Here is an 11,694-nt window from a genome sequence, read left to right on the forward strand (position 1 = left end):
CCCATGTTTTGTCAAAAAGTGCGATAAACTATGCGATACAAACGATATATCCCGTGCGATAACTGATACGTATCTGTATCCCAAGGGTGCGATACATTGTGCGATACCGATATTTCGAACACTGGTTTTACATACAATGAGATTTTGAAAATGCAGTCCATGTGTTTATGAAAATGCTGTGCAGACGAACTCGGCTCAAACTACCCTGAGCTGCCGACCGAACTAAGCCAAGCTGGCTAGTTAGGCTCGAGGACCGAGCCAAGCCGAGCCGAGTTTAGGATAGGGTCAGCTAGTGGCCGAGCCGAGTCCAGCTCAACTCGGTTCAACTCGATGTACATCCCTACCGCTAGTATACCACAACGAGAAAAATATGGCACGTGCAAGGCACATGGAGAGAGGAAGTGATTTGCAAGATGTGGGCCATGAGTAGATCGACGGTTTCAAAAAAGAGTTGTTAGGTACTCTGAAACATTGTGATGTTTGAACTCATTGTTGCCACTGTTTTTAAAACCCCGACCAAACATCGACCCATTTTTTTGTGGATGGCTTGGTCCAAAACCGAGACCAGGCCATGATCCGTTTCTGCAGGCGGCCCCCCAATCATGACAGGTCTGATCGACCGTCTAAATCTTCTGGATTGAAACATACGTAAATAATACTATACAAATTAAGAAAATAGATGCATGTAAAAGAGTACGTAGTATGTCTAATTGCAAATATTCAGCCATAGATTTGAACTCCACACAACACATTTTGGTCCGAAACTGCCGATCCAACGGGTAGAAACATCCGACCTGATCAGTGGACCAGCTGGACTGGGTAATTTGATTGGTTTCTAGCCAGCCCCAATCGTCCAGACATGGACCATAAAGATCAGGTGGTTAGAACGGGTCCAGCCCAAACCAGTCCAAATCCGTGCAACTCCATGGGCCATGGCCTTGAATTTCAATGGCGTTAGAAATAGCCATATTCGGGAATTTTTCATTGTAACAGTTGAATGGGTAATGATTACCTGTGATGTGCATGTGGAATCCAAACGTCCATCTGGTGCACCTGATCATGTTCACCGTACATCCCAAGAATCATCCCAATGCAAAACTCAGGTGGGACACAAGACTATAAGCAATGAGCAGCTTACAATGAATACTAAAATCTATATATTCACTCCGTGTGGCCCACCTAAGCTTTGAGATGGCTTTTGAGTTTCTGGGCATCCCTTCATCCTGGTGGGATTCACCAGATGACTGGTTTGGATGACATATAGACAACATGGTGGAACCCACATTTGAACAAGGATAGTGGATTTGATTGTCCATTTACAGATCAGATGAGCAAATAAATAAACAGCATTGTCTGTCTTTATATAAAATCCAGAGATCAAAATCAAAACTCAGACAAGACCCATCTCCCTAGTGATATCAAAAATGGCCAGAGCTCTCGATCCATCTCAACCAACCAATACAAAAAATACAAGCGTGGATTTCACCCTCGCTAAAATGACACAAAGGATAAAAGGAAGAAGAAAAGAACTCACAAATCGGCCATTGAATCCCAACCAACCATCACTCATCATCATCAGAGTAATTGAATTTTACTGAGTGTGAGTGGAAATCAATCTGTCCGCCCCTGTAGCTTCCCCGCTTCTTCTTTGTCTTCTCGTGTCGGAAATCCCTGCAAGAAAACAAGTAAAAAAAGTAAAAATGACACACTTTAATGAGTTCTAGTAGCTGGTAAGACTACAAGTGGCCTGATCCATCAATAAGGTGGGCCCCACAGAAAATATGAGCGGACCAAAAGTCCAGCCGGTTAGCTAATCAGGTGGGTCATGTATTTAAAATCATAATAAATGGTCCCCACATTCGTGCATGTAGCCCCACATGACTTTTGTGGACCAGGTCATCTACAGAGTGGGGTCCGGCTCATATGTCCCACGAACATGGCCCAGTTCTAAAGCTTCACCTAGGAACATTACAGTAGTAAAAGAGCACACCGCAAAAGCAGGTGTAATTCATGCAGCACAGGTGGAAAACAAATGGCGGAGGAGAGTGAACAGGTTGGGAGTGGATTAGCTGTTACACAGGGTATTACCGTAACAGTGTGGGGCCCACCTTGATGTATTTGTTATATATCCATGCGTCCATCTCAGTTTAGGACCCAATACCAAACCTTAAGAAGATACAAATCTCAGGTGGACCACACAACTAGAACTAGTGATGAATGACCATTAAAAACTTTGTGGGCCACAAAAGTTTTGGATCAAGCTGATCTTCGTATTTTCCATTCATCCATGTCTTCTTGACATTATCAACAGGTTGGATGGAAAATAAACATTATGAAAACCTCACAATGGCCCTTTGGAATTTTTTATGGTGAGGCACTCAATCACCACTGTTTCCTGTGGTGTGGTCCTCCTGAGATTTGGATCTGCTCAAATTTTGGGACGATGTCCTAAAATGGGCTCGAGAAATGGATGGACGGCGTGGATATACAACACATCATCAAGGTGGGCCCCGTGGTAAGTGTAACACCCGCTAAGGTGTTACCCGAGTAACACCTAATCCGCTCCCGAACAGGTTGGCATGATTGTCAGCTTTTAAAAACTCAAGCAACCCACTAAGCTCACCAAGTCAAGTAGACTCAGCCATGGGTCGAATGAGTCTGGTTTCTGTAAGACCCATAAAGAAAAAGAAAAAAGGCTCACCAAGTCGAGTAGACTCTGCCATGGGTTGAATGATTCTAGTTTTTGTAAGACCCAAAAAGAGAGGGAAAAAGGAGAGGATAGACCAACAATCTTTAACAGAAGAACAGCCGGACACGATATCCATAACCGGGTGTAACACCAAAGATCGAATACATGTGAAAAGATAGACGATTGCACCATAACCATATGAATTGGATAGTATGTCTATCTGCAGTTTACAGTACTCAACAGCATAACCTCTACTTTAATGGGACTCTTATGATAGTTCCCCAATTTAAGATGGGGTTATTCACATACCGTCCGAATTGGCTGACCCAATTGTGGATGGAGCACGACCCAAAAATCAAACAGAGCAGATGATGGTAAGCATCACTTATTTTCTCATTTTTCCTACTGAATTTGTACCCCTCATTAGTCACTAGCCATCCACTTGATAGCCACCTATTGGATGGGCATGATTGCTCAATCAGTGATTTTCCAGCTATGCTTTATCCATAATGGGCCCCACCATCTGTATCATCTGGATATCCGTGCATGTTAGATGTGGACGAGTCACCATCATTTTTGAAAATGCTGAGTCTGGCCCTATCCCAAGACTCAGCTTCTCTTAAACTCATAGGCTTTTTCAAAACAGCTCGAAGGAAATGCAATGCAACCGAAATCATTCGGGCCATTTTCCGAATACAAGCAACATCTTGGCTACTTCGGATGTCATTTATATTGAGAAGTCTGTAAAACGATGAGAAAGTACCTGCCCCTGACTTGCCCAAGAACTTCTTGCGCCTTTGCACCATAGCCGATATCTGCACCGTCCTGCCAAAACATAAATAGGAAATAACTACAATAAATAAAGAGAACTGAAAAAATAATAATAAAAGATAAGGCCTTAGAATACTGGGCACTTCTAGTTCTAATAAATAAAATCAAGAAGGCAAAAATCAGGGGAGAAAGGAAAAAGGAAAGGGATTTCATCCACACCCTAAAATTGTTATTGTGGTCCACCCCTATGGGAGTAATCAGGTCGTTTTGAGTTTATTCAGTGAGTGCTTTAAACAACCATTCTAATTACCAAATTACACGTGGGAGTGGGACAAATCAACTTTAGGTGGTGCAGACATCAATTCAAGATATATATATATATATATATATATATATATATATATATATATATAGAGAGAGAGAGAGAGAGAGAGAGAGAGAGAGAGAGAGAGAGAGAGAGAAACCTTTGCCCAGTAAGAATTATCTTGAAGCCGCTCATCTACAAATTCCACCTCATCAACTTTCACCCTTTGAAATGCATTTACAGTTTTGGGCTGCAATCATACAACAGAAAAAGGTGCATGAAACTGGCAAAGAAATTCCAAACAGCTTAATCAAGGGCTCACAAAGAAATTGCATCAATGGTTCTCTTTCAATTTTGGTTTTTGAAAGATGTTCTCTTTCAAGTTTGAGAGAGAGAGAGAGAGAGAGAGAGAGAGAGGGAGAGAGATTAGGGTGTCAAATCAATCGGGCTGGGATCACAATTGAAATGTAAATATCACCAATGGTGGATAAATCAGGCCGGGCTGGGCCAACTTCTCAGACCTTTTAGGCAGATGCAACCAGATTCAAGCCAAATTCATACCCATGCCTAAACTTCAAGATTGGGTGTAGCCACAGTCCTCGAGGTCCAGCCAAAACCCACTCCAAAGTAGGCTGGACTCTGGTTGGGCCAGGCCAACCCAACCCAGACCATTTCCAAATGGCACTTCAGTGACTACTTTGCAAGGTTTTGGATCATAAATCCTGCTCACACATGTGCTAGCATGTGCCCCATGCAAGATCCAGGTCATCCATCGGGTTTGTTCACGTGCCCTGAACTGAAGATCATGACAGTCCAATCACAAGGCAGCCCCACACACGTCTGTCAGATATCGACCGTTGATCCCTTTTTAACCAGGCCAGGCCAGTCATCGGGCCATTGAATGTGAATTGCACACCAAAACCGTGCAAGTCCAGTCGTCAGCCTACACCTCTACGTGGAATACAGACCATAGGTATTCTTTAACCATCCACTTGTTCATACACTTGTGGCCTCTCCTAATTTTTGGGTTGTGGCACATGCAAGGTGGGGCCCACCAGATGAGCCACCACATCTGGCTTTGATGAGGAAGGCAGGATCCAGATCCCGCTCTTCTGAGTCACCATCAGCTATAATCAGAGTATTAAGTAGCTAGGACAAGGCTGTGATGATGATCTCACTTCCAGTGCTCTGATTACTTACAAGAGCAATACACAACTTAGATTTTCTGGGTGCAAGAACATAATAAACAAAACAAAAGGCAAACATACCTGAGCTGAGCCGTTACGTTCTTTCTTCATCGTTTTAGGCGTGGGATCCCTTTCTCTTTCTTCTTTCCCGACGTTCACATCAGCATGTCCGTTCGCTTCCTTCTGCCCATCAGCAGAAACATCCACACCCGCTTCGCTTGTTCCTGCTTTCCTTTTCTTACCCGCATTAAGATCTCCGTCTCCTACTAGAAATCCGTTCTCCTTTGCCTTCTCTTTCAAACCATCTGTTTTGCTTAGCTTCGACTCTTTACTCGCAGTTTCATCGCCACCCTGAAGCTCTCCTTCCTCAGATGCCAATCTCTTCCTTTTCTTGGAACTTTTCTTTTCATCAACAACAGCAACAGCATTCTCATCCGGAACTGAAGCATTGTCCTCCTTGGAATCGGTTTCATTAGAATCTCCGGTAATCCCACAATCCATAGAAAGTGATCTGTGTTTCTTCTTCTTCTTCTTATCTTTAGATTTTGTGTTTGACTCGTCTAACAGAGCCTCTTCAATCACCTCCTGCAATGCTTCCGATTTGGCCTGCTCAGCACTCTCGTCACAAGAATCAGAGATTGGCTTGTCTTTGTTCTTCTTCTTCTCTTTAGATTTTTTTTGCAATTCGTCTGATCGACTTTCATGGCCTGTTTCGACTTGTTTGATATTTTCACCGAGAGAATCAGAAACAAGTTTGTGTTTTTTCTTCTTCTCTTTGGATTTTCCATGTGGGTCTCCACAAAGAACGCCATTTTCAACTTCAGATTTGTACTTCTTTGAATCGTCCTTGCTTTTCTTCTCTTTAGATTCAACGTGTAACTCATCTACAACTATATCCGGTAGTTTCTCAATTGAATCATTGACATGTTTGGCCAATCCATTCCCATCTTCAGGTCTATTTAACTCAGTTCCCGTGTCAGCCTCACTGCCTTTGCTCTTCTTTCTCTTTTTCTTAGAAATGGGTTCTGTAACATCTTGGGCATTGCCATCTTTTGATGAATCTGCAATTTCCACCAGCATCAGATCTATCCCTGAGAGTTTTACAGTTAAAATGCATATAGAACTAAGAGGCATTACAGGGTCCAGGTCATCAGCAAACAAACAGGTTGTTGATGACCATGGTGTGGTGATCAAAACCGTTAATCTGATGGGCCCTGCCCTAGATTGAGATACACCCAAAGAACATTCAAATTGGAAGAGATCCTGACCCTTCAACCAACAGAATACAGGAGTACCTGGGCTCAAACAGAATGTTGTTCAATCAACAGCTGAGGTCATGCTTTTAAATAGCAGTTTGGGACCACAAATCTCCTAGAAACTGAGACCGGCACGATGTTCCATTTCAGTCATTTCGGCCCCTATTTCAGTCTGGTGATTAATCCCAGACCCAGACAAAACCGACATGACCCAGGCAGATGATATATTGAATGATGGTTGATATTTTGCCATCTGAATGATATTTGGGGCATCCCCATTTACAGTAAGTCCCATCAGATCAACAGCTTACATCAAACTATGGGCCCCACATATCCAAATCCCAGGTGTCAGCGAATTTTACAAATGCTTATGAGCATGACTCTATAATTCATGTAAGAACTGAAATGCCAGGAATCCAAAATGACAGCATTACTTGCCAGAACACCATACCTCGGTCTTTGGACTTGTTGACATTTTCTTCTAGTGGATATTCACTGCAAGTGCCAGGCAATTCAAGAAAGATTAGAATTCATATTGTAACTCGAAGCAGTTCTGATTAGGAAAGGCTAATCAACCAGAATACCCTGTATCCTAATATTTGAGTTGCAATATTTTCTCCAAGCTTTCGGATCAAGTTCTTGGAGGTTAGCTAAGCCCCCCATGGAACTCTAAACACAACTACACGCCATCCTGGTAAATGTAACATCTGAGCCATGCATCAGGTGGTCCCTTGCATGTAGAGTACCTAGCCCAAATTTCTCAAGCGGGCCACACTTGCATGTTGAATGGAACCATTTGCAATTTTTTTCAACGCCATCCGTTGTTTCATGCATATGCAGTCCACCTAACGAGTTGACTAGAAGGATCCCCAGCCAGTTCAATTAGATGGTGGGGCCCACACAATGCATGCCTAGAATTTTCCACAGCGTTGGTGTGGGACATGAGTCTACATGTAGATGTGCCTGTCAAGCATAGCAAAACTTGGGTTCCAATAACTTTTGCTTCTTAATGAATTTTCATCAATTACGATTAAATCACAATGTGGGACCCACCCAATTTGGGAATTGAAGCAGTACAAAAAGGTTCGCTATTTCATTTCAAAAAATAGAAAGTGAGTGTATGCAAATCAAAAGGAGGAGGTGTCAATGGTGGCTCCCTGAATTTATTTCACTACCTTGTCTCCAAGTATTTGCAAAACACATCCTCAAGATCAATAGAATATGCCTTCCAACCATCGACCTGCACCAAGTTCAACAAATCAGCTATGGATATGAAGAAGGTAGATCCACTAATAAAACCAAATTACCACAAAGAGAATCCCATGAAAAACCAAAATCACTCAAAAGGGGATCTACGAAAAATCAATAGCCAGTAAACCAACATAGCCCAAGGAGAACTCCATTTAGAACTTAAAAATAAAATAAAATAACTCGAAGCCAGTCCAGTCTATTCTCGAAATAAAAACTAATGACATGCCTGAATTCATTAACAGATTGAACATGATCAAATGTTCCATGAGGAAGCACCGATTGTCAGCACAATGATATGTAAGGTATCCTAGGGGCCTACAAGTGAGCCCCATAATTTGGTAATCCAAACAATTGATCGGATGGGCCCCTTTGTGGATTGTCCATTATCCAAAATTACACGTCCTAGATCATGTTCGTTTTTTTTAAGATAATGCAATTTATTAAAAGGCCAAAAGCTAGCAAATGACAACAAAGACACAAAAGAAAGGAAATAGAGACAAAAAGACACCCACTTAAGGCATCCAATCCCAATATACAAATAAACAAGACAGACGACCCCCTTGGCAAACTACTCTTATTGTGAAAACAATGATTGTTCCTTTCACCCCAAATCGCCCAAAGAATAACTAGGAGAGCAACATTCTAATGCAACATGCTCTTACTGATCCCACCAAAGTACCAATACTGAAACAAGCCTTCGATGGAGATCAGCATCACCCAAGACACCTTGAAGGAGGATAAGATAATGTCCCATACTTCCAAAGCAAAAGGACAATGGATGAACAAATGATCCACCGACTATGCATCTCCAAACGAGCAATGGCTTTCCAAACGAAAGACGTGCGGTAAAGAGATGAATCCTTTATCCACCAGCCCCCAGCAAATAAGCCGTATTTCCCAACAATAATAGATCTCCACCAACTACCCTCCTCCACTCCAAATCTCCAAACCCATTTACTCAAGAGGGTCGAATTTACCTCATCGAGTCTGCGAATACCAACATCACTTTCAAAGGAAGATATGCACACTTCCTTCCAATAGGGGTGGAATTTACCTCCCCCTCCTCCCAAATAAAGAATTCATCTAGAGTTTATCAATCCTCTTTAGGACTTACTTAGGGCACCGAAACAATGACGTGAAGTAAAGGGGGAGGTTGGAGAGGGCCACCTTAATCAGAGTAGTTCTACCTCCCAAGGGAAGGAGTCTGCCTTTCCACAATGAGAGTTTCCTTTCCATGCGCCCAATCACCAAGTCCCAAAGATACTTGACTGGCCTACCTAAGCAAAAAGGCAAGCCAAGATAAGAAGGAAAGGACCCAGCTAGCATTCAAAAATACCAGCAAAACGATTGACCTCTTCCTTAGACACGTCAACACCGAGCATCTTGCTTTGGGCAACATTAACCTTACGACCCGATACAACTTCAAAGCATTTGATAACTTTCCTAAGGGAATGAGTCTGCCTTTCCACAATGAGGGTTTCCTTTCCATACGCCCAATCACCAAGTCCAAAGATGCTTGACTGGCCTACCTAAGCACAAAGGCAAGCCAAGATAAGAAGAAGGAAAGGACCCAGCCATGATGTAGACCGGGTCGCGGACACTTTTATGTCCAAGATGGATCAAAGAAGGCACGATTAGAGGTAAAAGTCATCAACACCGTCAGAACCTTAAAACAGGCATATCTCGCAAACCAGAATGAGTTACTCGACGTACTATATATGATTTTGGGGTAGGACGAGCTACTTTAGCCAACCAACCCGGCTATGCTGGGTTGCCCACGCCAAATTTGCAAGATTCCATCATATCGATGGCTGAATTCCATGTTTAATTCCGTTTTTACTATGTATAGTAAGTTTTAGTTTGATTATAACTCTTCATATGTTGGGCTTTAGGAGTTGTGTCCAACATGAAAAGTGCTTAGAATAATTAGGAGAATAACGTGGCTAAGCCACATAGGACACTTACTATAAAAGTAAAATTACTATTTATAGTAAGTTACGAATTTTAGGGAGTTTTAGTTATTGTTTGCTTCTGATTTCTCTCCCATTGTTTGGTATCCCCATTTAAAGCGTTGTGAACTCGTTTAATTCATCAATCAATCAATTTACGAATTTTCATGAATACTATTTCTATCTTCTTGCTTTTTCCTCGTGAATTCGAGAACTCTCTGTGAGGAATCCAGAGAAGCTTCGTGGATTCAAAGTAGTTATCTTTGAGAAAGACGATGATCTACTTCATCACGTTCATCCCTGCATCAAGCCAGCATTCGAAAATACAAGTAAAACGATTGACCTCTTCCTTAGACACGTCAACACCAAGCATCTTGCTTTGGGCAACATTAACCTTACGGCCTGATACAACTTCAAAGCATCTGATAATTTTCCTAAGGGAACGAGTCTGCCTTTCCACAATGAGGGTTTCCTTTCCAGGAGCCCAATCACCAAGTCCCAAAGATACTTGACTGGCCTACCTAAACACAAAGGTAAGCCAAGATAAGAAGAAGTAAAGTACCCAGCCAACATCCAAAAATACTAACAAAATGATTGACCTCTTCCTTAGACACCTCAACACCAAGCATCTCGCTTTTGTAACCTTACGGCCTGAGACAACTTCAAATCATCTGATAATTTTCCTAAGATTATCCACCATAGATGCTTCAGCATAGTAGAAGATAAGGGCATCATCAGCAAATTGCAAGTGACTGACCCTTTCACAAATATTCTTGACCTCGAAGCCTCATAGATTGACCATTTGATTCACATGTACTCTAATCAACAAAATTTTCACCCATGTGGGTCAGAAATTGGACAATTTAATAAGAGTTGCTTCTATACTAAGTAATTTATTAGCGCCTGCATTTACAATTAGTGGATATGGATATTGCTTCAATTATAAAATTAGTAGGCCCACTTGAGCCTCGGATTTACCCTATTTTTATCAAAGTATATATTTCAATGGGCTTATTAAAGATGTCACACATATATCCCACTTTGAGTATTAAAGATGATTTACTTAATTGAATTCATGTTCTTGTGAATATCTGACATCTAACCTGTTGATAAGGTCACAAAGACCTGGAAGGGAAAATACAAATATCAACCGGTCCCCAAGAAATTTTTAATGGTGGGCATTCAATCACCATTGTTTCCTGTGGTGTGGTCCACTTGAGCTTTTGATATGCATCATTTTTTGGTTCATTCCCTAAAATTTTCTGGCAAAACGGATGGACAGCGTGGATAGAGCATATACATCACGGTGGGACCCACAGCAGTGTTGGGAACACCACCCAATCCGTTTCCTAATTCCTCTAAGTAAAGAAACTGGTGGTGAACGCAGACCATGGAATAGCTCACCATGGACCATCCACGATGGGCCCCACTGGATGAACCGTTCAGATCACGGTGCAAAAGCTCCGTGGACCAAAAAAAAAAAAAAAATCAACGGTGGAAAATGGCCATAGTATCTATAATTACATACCTCGGACGGAGCTTCGAATTGAAGAGCAGAAAGAGTATTGGAAAATCCTTTGTTGTGGAGATAAGATGCTATTGATTGGAGGAGGAGGAGATTGCCCTTCCGTTGAGCGATATTAATATCTTTGCCATCCTTCTCCTTCTTCTGATTCTTCATCGCCTGCTTCTCCAGCATGATTTGGCGTGGCTCGAATGTAATTAACGCGGGTTTCGGGGTGGGTTTTGCGGATGCAGCCGCGACCATTCTTCGTTGGAGTCCGCAGACAGGCTGAAGAGGTTTTGCCGTAGTAGAGCTTCGAAATAGGGGCGCGGATTGGCTACTGACAGGTTGAGTAGCGAGACTGCTACTGAAGTGACGTCACCAAGTTCTGTGGACCCCACCATGATGTATTTTTTGTATCCACGCCGTCCATACGTCTATAGAGATAATTTTAGTATAACATACAAAGAATGAGTCACATACAAAGCTCCAGTGGACCCCACCAACAAAACGGTGAGGAGAGTGATGCCACCGTTAAAAACTTCTAAAGGCCACAAAAGTTTTCGATCAAGCTGATATTTGTGTTTTACCTTTTTTAGTGTCTTTTCTAACTTTTGAACAGGTTGGATTTCGAAAAAACATCTTGGTGGGCCTTAGGAAGGTTTTAACGGTGGGAATCAATCTTCCCGCTGTTTTCTGTGGTGTGGTCCATTAAAGATTTGGATCTGCCTCATTCTCTGATTCATACCTTAAAATAATATCTCCAAATGTATGGACGTTGTG

At 42.1% G+C, this 11,694-nt stretch overlaps 1 protein-coding gene across 2 annotated transcripts; it reads right to left on the reverse strand.

The window, feature by feature from the left end:
• Positions 1-1,336: 1,336 nt before the first annotated feature.
• Positions 1,337-11,201, reverse strand: LOC131220757 (suppressor protein SRP40-like). 2 transcript variants are annotated; one of them, XM_058215584.1, is made up of 7 exons: positions 10,936-11,201; positions 7,383-7,447; positions 6,659-6,702; positions 5,033-6,012; positions 3,925-4,014; positions 3,453-3,514; positions 1,337-1,671 (listed from the first exon to the last, which is right to left on the reverse strand). In XM_058215584.1, exons 1-7 carry the CDS (start codon positions 11,173-11,175, stop codon positions 1,563-1,565), a joined length of 1,590 nt encoding a protein of 529 aa, XP_058071567.1. In that variant the 5' UTR covers positions 11,176-11,201; the 3' UTR covers positions 1,337-1,562. The 2 variants fall into 2 exon arrangements, with proteins under 2 accessions (XP_058071567.1, XP_058071566.1); XM_058215583.1 differs by having other exon boundaries at positions 5,033-6,042.
• Positions 11,202-11,694: the final 493 nt, after the last annotated feature.

This window comes from Magnolia sinica, chromosome 12, assembly GCF_029962835.1.
Source record: "Magnolia sinica isolate HGM2019 chromosome 12, MsV1, whole genome shotgun sequence".
NCBI lineage: Eukaryota > Viridiplantae > Streptophyta > Magnoliopsida > Magnoliales > Magnoliaceae > Magnolia > Magnolia sinica.